This window comes from Coregonus lavaretus, assembly GCF_964263955.1.
Source record: "Coregonus lavaretus genome assembly, chromosome: 21".
NCBI classification, from domain to species: Eukaryota; Metazoa; Chordata; class Actinopteri; order Salmoniformes; family Salmonidae; genus Coregonus; species Coregonus lavaretus.
Window position 1 is genome coordinate 14,408,644 of NC_140008.1, and position 20,017 is coordinate 14,428,660.

The 20,017-nt window shown below is 41.9% G+C and overlaps 1 protein-coding gene across 1 annotated transcript in view; it reads right to left on the bottom strand.

Moving 5' to 3' along the window:
• The window catches only part of LOC311148771 (potassium voltage-gated channel subfamily KQT member 1-like), a gene marked incomplete at both ends in the record, with an annotated part of 216,911 nt that extends 200,230 nt beyond the window's left edge, over positions 1-16,681 (bottom strand). The window contains one exon of the mRNA XM_084185734.1: positions 16,170-16,681. Coding sequence (XP_084041860.1) covers positions 16,170-16,681 — 512 coding nt within the window. The remainder of the gene's footprint in view (positions 1-16,169) is intronic.
• Between the last annotated feature and the right edge of the window lie 3,336 nt (positions 16,682-20,017).

Consider the following 20,017-nt stretch of genomic DNA (forward strand, 5'->3'; position numbering starts at 1 on the left):
TTCCCTTTGTAGAACTGTAGTATTTATTATAAGTGTGGTAGTAGTTGTATATTTTCATTCTACTGTATATACAGTATGTCATACATTGCCATAACTGTTGCTGCATACTGCTGTGTAAACTCACCTGGGTCTCGAGAACAAATAAACATAGTCTTATTGACAGACTAATCTACTGTTTTATTAAAAAATGTTTACTTGCCAACAAATTAAGTTTAAATGATAAACCAACTCCCTGCATCATTTGTTTTAGCAGTAAGACTGAAGCTAGTTTATCCAAATACTGAATTGATCAAGAAGTTGAAGTCAACTCTTTGTTTGTTTCTAATGCAGCTGGAATCATTTAGTCACTTGTCAGTGCACTTGTAAAAAATATGATATAAAACACCATTATATACATATGTACAACAGCTAGCAATATCTATACCACAATGCAGTTGTGAGCATACAAGGCATTCTAAATTATACTACAACATCAGTCTAACTCAATATGGATGTTGTGTTGGTTGAATGTTCCAGGCAGGTTTCAGAATGTTCTTCAGCTGGTGAACCTCTTCTTGTGTTGGGTAATGGCAGCTACAAACACAGACGTTTTGGTATTTCTCACATCAATTGGATACACCTCCACGTGGCGGTCCTCCACATCCTGAAATCGCTATGAATTCTGGATATTGTGGTTTGCTTATCACCAGGAAATGTAGCTGGCCCGTTTCTACATTTAACACAGTTTTTTAAAATATGTTTTAAGGAAAGGATGAATATATTTGCTCTTGTGTCTGACATACGCTGGTGGCTTTGATTGACGGGTGCTTTTACGGGGGTGTGCGTGTGTGAGTTCGCTGATTCCTTCTATAGGCCTGTACGGTGCCTTCAGAAAATATTCATACCCCTTGACTTATTCCACATTTTGTTGTGTTACAGTCTGAATTCAAAACGGATTAAATTGATTTCTACACACAATACCGCATAATGACAAAGTGAAAACATGTTTTTAGACATTTTTGCACATTTATTGAAAATGAAATACAGAAATATCTAATTTACGTAAGTATTCACACCCCTGAGTCAATACTTTGTAGAAGCACCTTTGGCAGAGATTATAGCTGTGATTCTTTCTGGGTAAGTCTCTAAGAGCTTTCCACACCTGGATTCCGCAACATTTGGCCAGTATTCTTTAAAAGATTCTTCAAGCTCTGTCAAATTGTTCTTAATCATTGCTCAACAACCATTTCCAGGTCTTGCCATAGATTTTCCAGTAGATTTAGGTCTAAACTGTAACTTGGCCACTCAGGAACATTCACTGTCTTCTTGGTAAGCAACTCCAGTGTAGATTTGGCCTTGTGTTTTAGGTTATTGTGCCGCTGAAAGGTGAATTAATCTCCCAGTGTCTGGTGGAAAGCAGACTGAACCAGGTTTTCCTCTAGGATTTTGCCTGTGCTTAACTCCATTCCGTTTATTTTATATCCTGAAAAACTCCCCAGTCCTTAACGATTACAAGCATACCCATAACATGATGCAGCCACCACTATGCTTGAAAATATGGAGAGTTGTCCTCAGTAATGTGTTGTATTGGATTTGCCCCAAACATAGCACTTTGTATTCAGGACAAAATGTGAATTGCTTTGCCACAGTTTTTGCAGTATTACTTTGCTGCCTTGTTGCTAACAGAATGCCTGTTTTGGAATATTTGTATTCTGTGCAGGCTTCCTTCTTTTCACTCTGTCAATTAGGTTAGTATTGTGAAGTAACTACAATGTTGTTGATCCATTCTCAGTTTTCTCCTATCACAGCCATTAAACTCTGTAATTGTTTTAAAGTCACCATTGGCCTATGAGTTTCCTTCCTCTCCGGCAACTAAGTTAGGAAGGTCACCTGTATTTTTGTAGTGACTGGGTGTATTGATAAACCATCCAAAGTGTAATTAATAACTTCACCATGCTCAAAGGGATATTCAATGTTTGCTTTTTTTTTTACCCATCTACCAATAGGTGCCCTTCTTTGCAAGGCATTGGAAAACCTCTCTGGTCTTTGTGGTTGAATCTGTGTTTGAAATTCACTGCTTGACTAAGGGACCTTACAGATAACTGTATGTGTGGGGTACAGATATTAAATAGTCGTTCAAAAATCATGTTAAACACTATTATTGCACACAGAGTGAGTCCATGCAACCTATTATGTGACTTGTTAAGCAACTTTTTACTCCTGAACATATTTATGCTTGCCATAACAAAGGGGTTGTATACTTATTTACTCAAGACATTTCAGCTTTTCATTTTTTTTTACTTTGTAAACATAAAAAAACAAAAACATAATTCCACTTTGACATTATGGGTATTGTGTGTAGGCCAGTGATAGAAAAATCTAAATGTAATCAATTTTAAATGCAGGCTGTTACACAACAATATGTGGAAAAAGTAGTGCTGAACGATTAGTGCTTTTTGAGGTCGGTTCGGTTTCTGCTCGTAAAAAAATTATCACGGTTTTCGATTTCAAATTTTTTTTTAAACATTGAATGCACTATGCATTATGTGGGTTGAATGGCGTAACAACACAGAATAAAACAATTGATAAAGATCCCATGATGGTAGTGACTGCCCATTACTGCTTATCACTTATTAACCGTAATTTATTCACATTACTTTACTTTAATAAAATATGGCAGTTGTTGTGTAGCCTATATTACATTTGTTTTATTTGATGACATTATTATTCATTCTATGTCATCATCTCATCTCTATAGAGATGCTGCCTATGCTGTCTGACAATTTTTTTTGTAGTTCTTCAATGTAAATAAGACATACTTTTATGACTGCTGAATACCAAATATCAATCACTTACATCATGTATTTTCAGGTAGAGATACCTGGGCAAAGCAACAGCTGCTCTCAATATCACCTCACGATTGGGCATTCTTCTGTCACTTCTGTAGCAGGCATAAAATAATCACAGACCGGACACGTACATGCACAATGGATTATGGTCATTGTAGTTAATTACCTTGTTTTATGCGTTAAACTGTAGAATATTGGCCTGTTGGAAACTACAACTCCCTACAACATTGCACAGTTCAGGCTGGATCTGATTTATCTCTAGAGAAACTGTGCAACAGACTTCGGTCAATTAGTTGTTTAAAAATCGAAAAATAACAGGAAAAAGTCAAGGGGTGGGAATACTTTCTGAAGTCACTGTATGTCCATTCAGAAAGTTTCCTAAAGTAGCCTGTCTGGACTTGATCTTTCTTTTTTTTGTCATGATTTAATCTTGTAAAAGTCCTATTTTCAGTAGCTTAGGCTACATTATTTCTCTCATTACGAAGTCCTCTCTTTGAAGAACATATGCCAATGCCACTGCCATTGAATGACTGCAGCAGCAGGGTTTATGATGTTATGCGAATATTTCAGGAAAAGTGGGAGAAAACACAATCGGACTTAGTTTGAATGGTTTTGTGCGTCGAAAAAAAAATTATATGCAGAAAAGCCAAAAGGAGAAGCTAGGCATATATCTTTATTTTGACTCCGTTAATGTTGTGTCAGTACGAATATACGACAGATCCTCTCCAACCTGGCATTTCTTAATTTGTTGATTAATATTTATAAGTAATAACCTGAATAATAATAATGAAATGCCATGATAATAACGAAGTGTAATGGCTTGTTTCAAATATCCATGTAAACAAGTGTACAAACAGAATTGTGACCTCCCCTTTTTTGAACGGCTATGTCGGTGACTGTGTACAACCTCAAATTCCAAGACCGTCACAGCCCTAGTAATAAATGTAACCTATTGCATCTAAGCAATAGAGGATTTTTCTTTCTTAGTATGCACCTGTACCCACACACAGCTTGCTGTGGTCCTACAGCGGAGCTGAGTGGCAAAGCTAGGCGGTCTGTTATAATCTGTGGTTCAGCCATTCCTGGCCGTCCCCGAGGCCGGGGTCAGTGCACTGCTGGAGCCGCGCATCAAGGGGGGGGGGGGGGGGGGGGTACTGTCACGACTTCCGTAAACGGAATAAACTCTGGACTTCAGTGTTTTATCTGCCTGCACCTGACTCCTTCATTCACACCTCATCACATTGATGTTATTTTAATAGACAAAAAAAAACAAGGACATTTCTAAGTGACCCCAAACTTTTCAACAGTAGGGTACGTGAGAATGCTGTTAATTGACTACAGCTCAGCATTCAATACCATAGTGTTCTCCAAGCTCATCACTAAGCTAAGGATCCTAGGTCTGAACACCTCTCTCTGCAACTGGATCCTGTATTTCCTGACGGGCCGCCCCCAGGTGGTGAGGGTAGGGAACAACACATCCACCACGTTGTCCCTCAACACAGGGGCCCCTCAGGGGTGCGTGCTCAGTCCCCTCCTATACTCCCTGTTCACCCACAACTGTGTGGCCGCACACGACTCCAACACCTGGCAGTGTGGTGCCAGAACAACAACCACTCCCTCAACGTCAGCAAGACAAAGGAGCTTATCGTGGACAACAGGAAACGGAGGGCCGAGCACAACCCCATTCACATCGACAGGGCTGTAGTAGAGCGGATCGAGAGTTTCAAGTTCCTTGGTGTCCAGATCACTAAGTACCTATCATGGTTCAAACACACCAACACAGTCGTGAAGAGGGCACAATAGGAGGCCAAGCTTCCTGGCATCCAGGACCTCTATACTAAGCGGTGTCAGAGGAAGGCCTTAAAAATTGTCAAAAACTCCAGCCACCCAAGTCATAGACTGTTCTCTCTGCTACCACACGGCAAGCGGTACCGAAGCGCCAAGTCTGGGACCAAAAGGCTCCTGAACAGCTTCTACCCTCAAGCCATAAGTTAATCAAATGGCCACCCGGACTATTTACATTAACCCCCTTAATTATTTACTTCTTTATATTAATTGTTTTGCATCGACTACCTTGCACTGGCTCTATGCCCACTCACTAGACTCTAGCCACATACTCACACATACTGCACTGACACTCCAACACACACACACACACACACACACTACATATGCTCACACACTACATACGCTCACACACACAAAACACACACACACATGCATATTGACGCCACACACACTCACACATAGACACACTTTCACAGTTCACATACACTGCTGCTACTCTGTTTATTATATATCCTGATTGCCAAGTCACTTTAACCCCTACCCACAAGTACATACTGTATTACCTCAACTACCTCGTACCCCTGCACACTGACTCGGTACTGGTACTACTTATTGTTTTATTGTGTTACAATTCTGTTTTTTCTTTAGCAAATATTTGTCTTACTTTTTAACTCTGCACTGTTGGGAATGGGCTCATAAGTAAGCATTTGACTGTAAAGTCTACACCTGTTGTATTCGGCGCATGTGACCTATAACATTTTATTTGATCCATGCAAAACGTTTGTGTGCTCACAAAAAAACATGCAAAAAAGTGTTTAAAAAAAAGTAGGTCATTACTACTTTAAGAATAATACATTTTTTTGGTTTTGCAAATGCATTGGCATTCAAATTATTATTACATTCTAAAATATGTACGAATAATGTGGACATTGCCTGACTAAATATACTGAACAAAAATATAAATGCAACATGCAACAAATTCTAAGATTTTACTGAGTCACAGTTCATATAAGGAAATAAGTCATTTTAAATAAATGAATTAGGCCCTAATCTATGGATTTCACATGACTAGGAATACAGAAGAATCCTCCTTTTTTTTCTCAACACTTTTTTTGTTGTTGTTTTATTTTTACTTTTTTTGTTAAAAATAAATGCACTGTTGGTTAAGGGCTGTAAGTAAGCATTTCACTGTAATGTCTGCACCTGTTGTATTCGGCGCATGTGACCAATACAATTTGATTTGATTTGATTTGAGATATGCATCTGTTGGTCGCAGATACAGTACCTTAAAAAAAGGTGGATAAATGTAACCTATTGCATCTAAGCAATAGAGGATTTTTCTTTCTTAGTATGCACCTGTACCCACACACAGCTTGCTGTGGTCCTACAGCGGAGCTGAGTGGCAAAGCTAGGCGGTCTGTTATAATCTGTGGTTCAGCCAGTCCTGGCCGTCCTCGAGGCCTTCTGTGGACAGGTGTCTTTTATACAGGTAACAAACTGAGATTAGGAGCACTCCCTTTAAGAGTGTGCTCCTATTCTCAGCTCGTTACCTGTATAAAAGACACCTGGGAGCCAGAAATCTTTCTGATTGAGAGGGGATCAAATACTTATTTCCCTCATTAAAATGCAAATCAATTGGATTTTTTTGTTGTTATTCTGTCTCTCACTGTTCAAATAAACCTATCATTAAAATTATAGACTGATCATTTCTTTGTCAGTGGGCAAACGTACAAAATCAGCAGGGGATCAAATACTTTTTTCCCTCACTGTATCTAAATGAAATGACATGAATTTATTTTGCAGATTACTATTGTGAGAGTAAAAATTACCTGCTTTGTTTTATATTAATAGTTAACAATTATATGCTTAACATTGGTAAAGAGATTTTGATAACTTGCAATACTGTGCTTCTGAGAAGGGATGGTTCCACTCTACGTATTGTCAAGGACATGGGGCGACTCAGAGATAACTTGCGACTCGGGATATAGATAAAACTTGAGGGACAGAACAACCTGTTATTGTTTTGTATCATCTTTGCTTCTGAGTAACTTGGTCACACGGCATAAGACAAAGAGCCTCTGAGAAGTGACCACAGTGTTTCAGTTCATCCTGTTCTTCTGTTATCTTTCAAGGGCACAGCTGTGTAAGGATGTGAGGTGAACAGGCTGGCTTGAATGGAGGGGAGTAACGGAACTAACGTTATCACTTGTTAGTGCGCTATGAACCGATACACATAGCCACGAGAAGAACCGAGGTAGCTTGTTTTCTTCCGAGCTGACGTGGAGGGGTGGAACCAGCCATGACTAAGCATTTTTTGTTAAACTATATAAGACCTCTGTATGTCAGAGCTCTCGGCCCAACACTCAATAGTGTTGGGTCGACCAGCCTCATTATTACAGAGCACTCACTCTATTCACTTGTGTGTGTGTGGTGTGACCTGCTCCCTTATTAATATGTTTTGAATAAAGTAATATCCTGATTGGTGATTGACCTTGTCTCTCCTCATTGATAAAGTAGAATTTCCACGACACTATCAATGACTTATCAACAGCTGTAACAAGTTGTCCAGAGTAGGGAATCCTCACTGCTACCCTAGTTTATAGAAAGACCCTATTACTCAACTGAAACAATGTTCTACAGAGTGCCTGGGTGTGTTTTGCCTAGCAGGTTCAAACATGCAAGCTGACTATGAAATAGTGTATGCCTATTCTGATCATTACATCTGACCAGCAGCCTGCTCTGCGAGGCCCTCACCCATCCACTATGGGTTTAGGCAGGATACTTCAGCGTCCACAGCATCAGAACAATCCTCCTCGCTTAGCTATCTTGTGCATCGTATAGAGAAATGGAAATAAATTGACTTATATAGCTGAAGATGAATGGATGGAAAGATCATCAGAGATTAGCAGCATCATGGTTCACAGCCAGCCAACCTTATAGGTAAAAAATAATAATCTGCTGTGTGTGGTGGAACATTAACAGAATATGCACTTCCATCAGAAATAAAATCAGTAAAGCTGTCTGACTTTAGTCAATAAACTGAATTCAGTGGTATAAATATTTGTAAAGTACTACTTAAGTAGTTTTTTTGGGTATCTATATTTTTGACACATTTTACTTTTACTTCACTAAAGAAAATAATGTACTTTTTACACCATACATTTTCCGTGACACCCAAAAGTACTCATTACATTTTGAATGCTTAGCAGGACAAGAAAATGGCCCAATTCACACACTTATCAAGAGAACATCCCCGGGCATCTCTACTGCCTCTAATCTGGCGGACTCATTAAACACAAATGCTTCATTTGTAAATGATGTCTGCGTGTTGTATTGTGCCCCTGGTTATCCATAAATAAATAAAAAATTGTGCTGTCAGGTTTGCTTAAAATAAGCAATTTGAAATTATTTATACTTTTACTTTGATACTTAAGTATATTCATTTTCTAGTAAGGTACCTTTACTTTTGCTCAAGTATGACAATTGGGTACTTTTTCTACCACTGACTGCATTTCCACATTGGGGGCTACGTCAGTCCACTGCCATTGAGGAAAATAAGAGGCTTGGCAAGCCACGGATCAAAGGAGCCTGTGGTCTGAGGGGCTGAGTGAGGCTGAGGTAACACATGCCTTATCCCCTGTGTTAGATAATGTTATATAAAAGACTCAAATCTACTGGGTACTACTCAAGACATGTTCGTCAGAGATCCGGAGTGTCTGTTCTCTGGTGAGCCTGCAGTGCCTGCTGACTGCACTGCATGACATTGCATAAGACTCTTTATGGACACCTGTCTGAGTACGCTGTGGGTAGCCAAAGGGATTTCTTCCGTACTAGACTATATTTATCTGTGTCTCTGTGTGTGTGTGTGTGTGTGTGTATGTGTGTTTGTGTGTGTGTGTGCGTCTGTGTGTGTGTGTGTGTGTGTGTGTGTGAGTGAGATACAGAGACAGAGAGTGTATGCATGTCTTTGTACCTGTCATTATGTGCGTGTCCGTGTGTCCATGTGTGGCCCAGGGACGGATGTCATTTCTGGGCTGATAACGTGGCGTGGGTTCAGCCTGTTTCTTCTCCTTCTCACTACGTAGTGCCTGTCCCTGGCTCTGGTCTTGACCAGCCAGACAAGAGGAGTGATGGATAGGGCTGGCAACGCTGGCAGGCTGGCACAGAACCACTCACCCTTCTCTGCCTGCCTATCGGTCTGTGTCATCATAATGAAGAGCAGGCCTATTAGCCTGTCATGGTTGCTGTACACAACCCTTTATGCATCCTTCCTTTTTCTCCTCTCCTGTGTGTCCTGGGAGGCCTGATGGAGCGGAGCAGAGTGGAGCAGAGCGGAGAGGAGGGCCAGCAGAATAACTGATACCCATCAAGAGTTACTTAACAGCAAGGATTAATCAGAGGGGTTTAAATGCCCAGTGCAGTCAAAAACGTTAATTTCCTGTGTTTTATATATATTTCCACACTATGAGATTGGAATAATACTGTGAAAGTGTGAAAAGTATGATAATGCCCTTTTAGTGTAAGAGCTATTTGAAAAGACCACCTGAAATTTCAGCCTGTTTTGGTGGGATGGAGTTTTGGCCTCCCTGGTGACATCACCAGGCGGTAAATTAGTTAATAGACCAATAAGAAAGAGAGTTCCAAACCTCTCTGCAATAACAGCTAGTTTTCAGTTTTCCCTTCCCCACTCAGACCACTCCCAGACAGTCCTAGCAAAATTCTTGCTTGAGAAATGTATCTTTGCTAAGAAGCTATTTTTGTTTCTTTTTGACCATTTGAATTGAAAACAATCACAGTAAGGTTGTTACCCAGAAATTGTTTGATATTGGGATAAAAACAGCTGCATTGGACCTTTAATTTTGTATGAGTCAAGGGGTTCTCGGGTTCTCTCTGTGTGAGTGGGGATGGGGAACATTATAGCTTCAATTACTGGTGGGGAGGATTATCTTCAGAGAGGCCAGGCCACACAAACACAACACACACACAGAGGAAAGGGTAACAAGAGCTGGACGACTCAATGCAGTTTCCATTCACATTGTCATGCTGAGTCCCCCATCATGCTGAGTACCCCATTGAGTCAACCATTCCCCATCATCACATAACCTGGGATTATAGCATGAAACATGCAACATGGATTTCTATAGCTACAGTACATGGAGTATACATGGTGGCAACCGCTTAACCTCATGTTCAACATCCACTGTTTAAGTCAATAAACAGTAGAAGCGGTATTATCCAACCTCTTGAATGATAGGGCAACATTTAGATTTCTGCCTAAATAGACATACCTAAACATAATAATATTTCATGAGATGGCCATCAACAATAACTGGTAAAGGTGTACTCCATTTTGAGGACACAAGCTCAAGTACATAGTACAAATACAACGAAAATATGAAAAATCATATATTATTTTTTTACTATTCAAAAAAGGTTGGGCAATAGGACTTGAAATGACTGAAACGGTCTCTAAATATAGTAACAATCAAATTATAAATGACTTACTATAAGATTTCACCTTTGTTATAACTGTACTTAGTGACAGTACAATATTGGCACTATTTCATATAACTGACGACAACGTCCACTGAGTGGCGCAGAGACACTATTCAAATGTGTGCAGACTTGTTACAACTTCAGCTTTAAGCACGAAGTGATTTCGTCTGTATGTGACCAAGAGAAAGGGGTATTTTTTCAATTCTATGAAATTATTTAGTATTTTTTCATGTCGAGACTCTCCTGGTTCATATGCGCTATTGCAAGAGCAGCTGTGAGTCTCACAGGCACAGGAAATTGTTCCTTTATCTGGATAGGCCAGAAAATTTGACACGTCACTCCTGAAAGCTGACACTTCAGGTCTGAAAGCTGACACTTCAGGACAGCTCCGCTGAGACAGTTGGAGCTGAGAGCAGACAAATGGCACTATAAGGCACGGGACCCTACGACGTTCACAGAGTGCATTGTACACCAAAACCGGTCCAGAACCGCTCAAAGTCCCCCATATAGGGGACTTAACATCAAATACCTCTTTCAAAATGACTGTATATGACAAACTTATGCCTACACTACAGCCTGTAATAATCTAACAAATACAGTGGCTTGCGAAAGTATTCACCCCCCTTGGCATTTTTCCTATTTTGTTGCCTTACAACCTGGAATTAAAACATTTATTTTTGGGGGGGGTTTGTATCATTTGATTTACACAACATGCCTACAGCTTTGAAGATGCAAAATATTTTTTATTTTGAAACAAACAAGAAATAAGACAAAAAAACTGAAAACTTGAGCGTGCATAACTATTCACCCCCCCCCCCCCCCCCCCCCAAAAAAAAAAAAAAAGTAAATACTTTGTAGAGCCACCCTTTGCAGCAATTACAGCTGCAAGTCTCTTGGGGTATGTCTCTATAAGCTTCGCACATCTAGCCACTGGGATTTTTGCCCATTCTTCAAGGCAAAACTGCTCCAGCTCCTTCAAGTTGGATGGGTTCTGCTGGTGTACAGCAATCTTTAAGTCATACCACAGATTCTAAATTGGATTGAGGTCTGGGCTTTGACTAGGCCATTCCAAGACATTTCCCCTCAAACCATTCGAGTGTTGCTTTAGCAGTATGCTTAGGGTCATTGTCCTGCTGGAAGGTGAACCTCTGTCCCAGTCTCAAATCTCTGGAAGACTGAAACAGGTTTCCCTCAAGAATTTCCCTGTATTTAGCGCCATCCATCATTCCTTCATTTCTGACCAGTTTCCCAGTCCCTGCCGATGAAAAACATCCCCACAGCATGATGCTGCAACCACCATGCTTCACTGTGGGGATGGTGTTCTCGGGGTGATGAGAGGTGTTGGGTTTGTACCAGACATAGCGTTTTCCTTGATGGCCAAAAAGGTCAATTTTAGTCTCATCTGACCAGAGTACCTTCTTCCATATGTTTGGGGAGTCTCCCACATGCCTTTTTGGCAAACACCAAACGTGTTTGCTTATTTTTTTCTTTAAGCAATGGCTTTTTTCTGGCCACTCTTCCATAAAGCCCAGCTCTGTAGAGTGTACGGCTTAAAGTGGTCCTATGGACAGATACTCCAATCTCCGCTGTGGAGCTTTGCAGCTCCTTCAGGGTTATCTTTGGTCTCTTTGTTGCCTCTCTGATTAATGCCCTCCTTGCCTGGTCCGTGAGTTTTGGTGGGCGGCCCTCTCTTGGCAGGTTTGTTGTGGTGCCATATTCTTTCCGTTTTTCTATAATGGATTTAATGGTGCTCTGCGGGATGTTCAAAGTTTCTGATATTTTTTTATAACCCAACCCTGATCTGTACTTCTCCACAACTTTGTCCCTGACCTGTTTGGAGAGATCCTTGGTCTTCATGGTGCCGCTTGCTTGGTGGTGCCCCTTGCTTAGTGGTGTTGCAGACTCTGGGGCCTTTCAGAACAGGTGTATATAGACTGAGATCATGTGACACTTAGATTGCACACAGGTGGACTTTATTTAACTAATTATGTGACTTCTGAAGGCAATTGGTTGCACCAGATCTTATTTAGGGGCTTCATAGCAAAGGGGGCGAATACATACAGTGGGGAAGAAAAGTATTTAGTCAGCCACCAATTGTGCAAGTTCTCCCACTTAAAAAGATGAGAGAGGCCTGTAATTTTCATCATAGGTACATGTCAACTATGATTCCAGAGGTACATGTCAAAAATTCCAGAAAATCACATCGTAGGATTTTTAATGAATTTATTTGCAAATTATGGTGGAAAATAAGTATTTGGTCAATAACAAAAGTTTCTCAATACTTTGTTATATACCCTTTGTTGGCAATGACACAGGTCAAACGTTTTCTGTAAGTCTTCACAAGGTTTTCACACACTGTTAATGGTATTTTGGCCCATTCCTCCGTGCAGATATCCTCTAGAGCAGTGATGTTTTGGGGCTGTCGCTGGGCAACACAGACTTTCAACTCCCTCCAAAGATTTTCTATGGGGTTGAGATCTGGAGACTGGCTAGGCCACTCCAGGACCTTGAAATGCTTCTCACGAAGCCACTCCTTCGTTGCCCGGGCGGTGTGTTTGGGATCATTGTCATGCTGAAAGACCCAGCCACGTTTCATCTTCAATGCCCTTGCTGATGGAAGGAGGTTTTCACTCAAAATCTCACGATACATGGCCCCATTCATTCTTTCCTTTACACGGATCAGTCGTCCTGGTCCCTTTAGAGAAAAACAGCCCCAAAGCATGATGTTTCCACCCCCATGCTTCACAGTAGGTATGGTGTTCTTTGGATGCAACTCAGCATTCTTTGTCCTCCAAACACGACGAGTTGAGTTTTTACCAAAAAGTTCTATTTTGGTTTCATCTGACCATATGACATTCTCCCAATCCTCTTCTGGATCATCCAAATGCACTCTAGCAAACTTCAGACGGGCCTGGACATGTACTGGCTTAAGCAGGGGGACACGTCTGGCACTGCAGGATTTGAGTCCCTGGTGGCGTAGTGTGTTACTGATGGTAGGCTTTGTTACTTTGGTCCCAGCTCTCTGCAGGTCATTCACTAGGTCCCCCCGTGTGGTTCTGGGATTTTTGCTCACCGTTCTTGTGATCATTTTGACCCCACGGGGTGAGATCTTGCGTGGAGCCCCAGATCGAGGGAGATTATCAGTGGTCTTGTATGTCTTCCATTTCCTAATAATTGCTCCCACAGTTGATTTCTTCAAACCAAGCTGCTTACCTATTGCAGAGTCAGTCTTCCCAGCCTGGTGCAGGTCTACAATTTTGTTTCTGGTGTCCTTTGACAGCTCTTTGGTCTTGGCCATAGTGGAGTTTGGAGTGTGACTGTTTGAGGTTGTGGACAGGTGTCTTTTATACTGATAACAAGTTCAAACAGGTGCCATTAATACAGTTAACGAGTGGAGGACAGAGGAGCCTCTTAAAGAAGAAGTTACAGGTCTGTGAGAGCCAGAAATCTTGCTTGTTTGTAGGTGACCAAATACTTATTTTCCACCATAATTTGCAAATCAATTCATTTAAAAATCCTACAATGTGATTTTCTGGAAAAAAAATTCTCATTTTGTCTGTCATAGTTGACGTGTACCTATGATGAAAATTACAGGCCTCTCTCATCTTTTTAAGTGGGAGAACTTGCACAATTGGTGGCTGACTAAATACTTTTTTTCCCCACTGTATGCATGCACAACTTTTCCGTTATTTATTCTTTAGAATTTTTTGAAATCAATTATTTTTTTCATTTAACTTCACCAATTTGGACTATTTTGTTTATATCCATTACATGAAATCCAAATAAAAATAGGAAAAACGCCAAGGGGGATGAATATTTTGCAAGGCACTGTATACACAGTAGTTAATGGGTCAATACTGCATCAAAGAAACAGTCAATTATCACCAAATCAATGTTTGATTTGGGTGCCTCTTGATCTCCACTAAGAATCCAGAAGTACATATGTCCAGACGGTGTAGAGATGAATCCTAACTTCAGACCTAGAGTTAGTAAAATGCTGTTTTATTGGTCTGTTTTAAACAGCAGCCATTGCAGTGTTTCCCTGACCAGGTAGAGTTAAGCACTATGTTTCATGCATGAGCAGGGCTGATTTGTTGATGGTAGGTAGGGGAAGAGAAGCAGTGGGACAAGGAGCAGAGGTGTGGTTGACAGGAATGTGTTGACCTCCTGCCTGCTCTGTGGTCTCAGAAAGACACACACAGATAAGAGAGATACACAAAGAGGGCCACAGTGACAGTCTAGACACCCTCTCCTTTAGTTACTGGGAAGTTTGGAACCAGAACATATTCAATTTTGAGTTGTCTTATATTTTTCAATGTATTTTACTGATGCTGTACTATAATCCAAACATTAAACTTCTGGTTTATAAATATATAATCTCAAATATATGAACAAACTAGAGGCACTTGAATGTTTACATGAATGTCTAGATGTAAAAAAGTGTCACGGATCCCACCGGTACTGCTGCTCATTCCATTCACCAGTTCCGGAGGTCTACGTCACCAGCTTTCTAGGCGTCACCGACATGGATCATTACCACCAACCCCGGACTGTCTTGTCTCATTACGCACACCTGGTTCCCATTGTTTGGGTTACATCCCTTTTGTATATATATATATGTGTTTGAGTTGGGTGGAGTAAATAAAACCCCTAATACGTATTCCTGCGCCTGTCTTCAAATCATTATACAACGTAACAAAAAGTATGTAATTTCACTAATTCAGCTCTGCAAAGTTATTCAAATGATAAAATATCCTCTGGATTTAACTTAGCTTCAATTTGCCAAATTTCATTTGGTAAAACATGCACACTGATCATTTTAATTTTTGGGTTCAAATAGAAAATGTGTGGCTTTCAAACTTTGCAGAAAATTTGAAAGACACAAATTCTAACTACTTCAAAATGAGAATGTTAATGTTATTCATAAAGATATACTTCATGTTATATTTAGGAATGAGTTTAATTTAGGGCAGTGGTTCCCAACCTTTTTTTAACCATGGCACACCTTCATGGGATAAAAAATGTTGCGGCACACTTAAAATGTCCTTATTAATTTATTTAGTTGTAATGATCCATCTCATCTGAACCATATCATCTATTTTCTCTGACAAACTTTTGTAATTAGGTTAAATAGTGTTTATTTGAACTATTTTCATAGTTTGCATAGTTCCTTACTCATGGTGAATAATTTGTGTGTACCCCTTTAAGAGTAAATGTAGCTCTGGTAAAATAGGTATTTAGTTTTGAACAGTTTGAGCTAGAGACGAGAGGTTTTCTGCATTGTAAAAGTGCAACCACAGACACAAAACCATGCTCTGTTTGTTTCTATGGCAGAGGCTGTGGTATAGCTAAGCCTAGTCAGACGTGGTCCTCTGTAGCTCAGCTGGTAGAGCACGGCGCTTGTAACGCCAAGGTAGTGGGTTCGATCCCCGGGACCACCCATACACAAAAAAAAAAAAAATGTATGCACGCATGACTGTAAGTCGCTTTGGATAAAAGCGTCTGCTAAATGGCATATTATTATTATTATTATTACTTGCCTATGCTAATGGTTCTCACAGGCAAATTAAAATTATACAAATGACTTTGCTCTTGATGCGCCCCCCTCAAATGATTCAAATGTAACAGCCTGAGCACAACGGACTTGAAAAAATGATACAGATGTAACCATGCGCCATTCAATGTATTATCTGAGCGGCACTGGTGTTCCCAAGTCAAAATTACATGTGCATTCCACAGGTCACATTCGTGAGATTTCAAAAAAAATGATCAAGATTAGGAAAAGGGTCGCGGCACACCTGAGAGTTCCTCAAGGCACACCGCTTGAGCGTTCCTCACGGCACACCGGTTGAAAACCACTTATCTAGGGAAGCCGTCTACCCACTGGGCACAGACGTCAATTCAACGTCTATTCCACGTTGGTTCAACAGAATTTCATTGAAATTACGTGGAAACAATGTTGATTCAACCAGTGTGTGCCGAGTGGGTAGCCCTTTAGCTGCCTACCGGTATGTTAAAGTGACCAGCAAAGGATGAAAAGGAACTGTAGGTACTCACACCAAGAAGTGGTAGAGGAAGCATCTCAATCCAGCAGGTCTCTCTAGGAAGTTGTAGACATCCCCCTGCATGCTAGTCTTGGTGATGTAGGGGCTCTGGGAGTGTATGGTGGACCGCAGCCTTCTGGCTGGAGGGAGAGGAGGGTTAGGGCAGTAGGCAGGGGGCTGGCCGTCGATCTGCAGCGGTGGGTCCTTTGTGTCCGTCTGCGGGCTGCAGGGAATGTCTGATCCATTATTAACCGCTGTGGGCTCAAGTTCGAGTGAAACAGGAAAGTAGCGTGTACTGTCAGCAGCAGCAGCAGCAGCAGCGGCCTCATCCAGGGCCAGGCACCTGTCACTGTCCATGGTGCCCAGGCCTTGGCTCCTATCCATGGGGCTCGGTCCCGGGTTGGTAAGGCTGGTGGTGGCATGGCTGTTTGGCCCGAAGGTCTTGGATCCTCCACCACCACTACCACCATAGTCTCTGTGCGCACGGTTCAGCAGCTGGAAGGGACATCCTCGCTTCTTGCTCATACTGCCAAAGAGAACGGTCCGGTTCAGAGGAGCAGGAGGCTGGGTTAAAGGTCAGACCTGCGGTCCAGGTGGGAGAAGATAAACAGCTAACGACGAGGCACGTCCACCCCAGAGGCTAAAGTACTCTTTGTTAGGCTACAGAACTGCAGAGGAGAAGATGAGATCAGATAGGTTAGATTTAATGGGCAGGGTGTTAACAGTTACAGTTGAACCCTGTAACACAGTACCAGTCACCAACCCTGGCTCTGAGATGGTTGGCTCTTTGCAGTCTTTGGTTCTGACCGGCACTTAAACCCTAAACAGCAACTCATTAAATAATCATTAAGACCGTGATTAGATGAAATAGGGTGTTAGTGCTGCACTGAAACAAAAGCTGACAGCCACAACGTGTAGCTCTCCAGGACCAGAGTTATTGACCACAGTAAGGTAACAAGTGTTGCCTTTCAGCCTCCCACCACAAATACTTGTTTCCGACAGTTTTAGTGGCCATGATCCGTTCACCACTTTTCAGACCCAGGTCAGTTTCCTTAAGGAAAAAGTATTGCCCCTACTATACTGAACAAAATATAAACGCAACATGTAAAGTCTTGGTCCCATGTTTCATGAGCTGCAATAAAAGATCCCAGAAATGTTCCATACGCACAAAAAGCTTATTTCTCTCAAATTTTGTGCACAAATTTGTTTACATCCCTGTTTGTGAGCATTTCTCCTTTGCCAAGATAATCTAGCCAACTGACAGGTGTGCCATATCAAGAAGCTGATTAAACAACATGATCATTACACAGGTGCACCTTGTGCTGTGGACAATTAAAGAATGTGCAGTTTTGTCACACAACACAATGCCACAGATGTCTCAAGTTTTGAGGGAGCGTGCAATTGGCATGCTGACTGCAGGAATGTCCACCAGAGCTGTGGCCAGAGCATTGAATGTTCATTTCTCTACCATAAGCCACCTCCATCGTCATTTTAGAGAATTTGTCAGTACGCCAAAAGGCCTCACAACCACAGACCACATGTAACCATGCCAGCCCAGGACCTCCATATCCGGCTTCTTCACCTGCGTGATCATCTGAGACCAGCCACCCGGACAGCTGATGAAACTGTGGGTTTGCACAACCAAATAATTTCTGACCAAACTGTCAGAAACTGTCTCAGGGAAGCTCATCGTCGTCCTCACCAGGGTCTTGACCTGAATGCAGTTCGCCGTCGTAATCGACTTCAGTGGGAAAATGCTCACCTTCAATGGCCACTGGCACGCTGGAGAAGTGTGCTCTACACGGATTAACTGTACCGGGCAGATGTCAGACAGCTTGTATGGCGTCGTGTGGGCGAGCGGTTTGCTGATGTCAACGTTGTGAACAGAGTGCCCCATGGTGGTGGTAGGGTTATGGTATGGGCATGCATAAGCTACGGACAACACAGCCCCATGTCGCAAGGATCTGTACACAATTCCTGGAAGCTGAAAATGTCCCAGTTCTTCCATGACCTGCATACTCACCAAACATGTTACCCATTTAGCATGTTTGGGATGCTATGGATCGACGTGTACGACAGCATGTTCCAGTTCCCGCCAATATCCAGCAACTTTGCACAGCCATTGAAGAGGAGTGGGACAACATTCCACAGGCCACAATCAACAGCCTGATCAACTCTATGCGAAGGTGATGTGTCGTGCTGCATGAGGCAAATGGGGATCCCACCTGATACTGACTGGTTTTCTGATCCACGCCCCTACCTTTTCTTAAGGTATCTGTGACCAACAGATGCATATCTATATTCCCAGTCATGTGAAATCCATAGATTAGGGCCTAATGAATTTATTTCAATTGACAGATTTCCTTATATGAACTGTAATTCAGTAAAATCTTTGAAATTGTTGCATGTTGCGTTTATTTTTTGTTCAGGTAATTAGTGCACTTGACTTTTCTGGTGGATGATGCTATATCTCACTAGTTTACAATGGGAAATCAGACATTAACACTTCCAGGTCTCAGAATCTCTAAATGTTCTGTTCTTGTCCAAAGTTAAAATATGAATCTGATGACTTGTGCCTGTACTTAAGTAGAAGTCACGTCCCAGGCCTGAGGCCTGAGAGCTCACACAGAGGATTATGGTCCATTAATGTTGCATGGTGATGAGGACGGAAAGGGGATTACCATTGTGCCTATAGATTTGGAGAAGTGTGGTATCTCTATGCATCATTAAAAATATATATATAATTATAATTTTTTTGTACTGTTTACCCCTTTTTCTCCCCAATTTCTTGAAATTCAATTGATAGTTACAGTCTTGTCCCATCGCTGCAACTCCCGTACGGACTCGGGAGAGGCGAAGGTCGAGAGCCATGCGTCCTCCGAAACACAACCCTGCCAAGCCGCACTACTTCTTGACTCACTGCTCGCTTACCCCGGAAGCCAGCCACACTAATGTGCCGGAGGAAACACCGTACAACTGGCGACCATGTCAGCGTGCATGCGCCCGGCCCGCCACAGGAGTCGCTAGAGTGCGATGGGACAAGGACATCCCAGCTGGCCAAACCCTCCCCTAACCCGGACGACACTGGGCCAATTGTGCGTCGCCTCATGGGTCTCCTGGTCGCGGACAGCTGCGACACAGCCCGGGATCGAAATGCATCATCATTATAGCTATCTCCTTTCACATGTGTTTACAACAGCATAACAAACAGACACAATACTGGTACATTTATTCAAACTGGTAATGATGATGGATGTCAAGCAGTCCAAGGTTGAGAGGCATTAGACCATCTGAGTTTGGTAACAGATAATGTGTGTGTGTGTGTGTGTGTGTGTGTGTGTGTGTGTGTGTGTGTGTGTGTGTGTGTGTATGTGTGTGTTTGTGTGTGTGTGTGGCACCCTGCATGATCCATTCCTTAGCCAATGGTACAGACCAGAGGTCACCACACACAAGGTCTACAACACATTTATAGAGGATGACACAAGAGCTTTTCCTCAGATGAAATACCATCCTGATAGTGTTGACTGAATTTAGGCCATAGTCCATCATGTCTCTATAGACTAACATTATCCACCATAAAAGTCATGGGCACTATTTAGTAGGGGTCAATACCTTGTCCTTAAGGAAACTGACCTGGGTCTGAAAAGTGAACGGATCATAGTCACTAAAGCCGTCGGAAACAAGTCTTTGTGGTGTGAGGCTGGAACGTAACAGGAGATAGCAACCCTGATGACAGTCTGTTTTCACAAACACTGCTGCTGACCCAGCCCATAGATTGAGTTTCTCTGCTACGCTGGACAACCATCAAACACACAATAACTCTGTCAGGCATAGGAGTCCTTAGGCACCTTCAGTTAATCC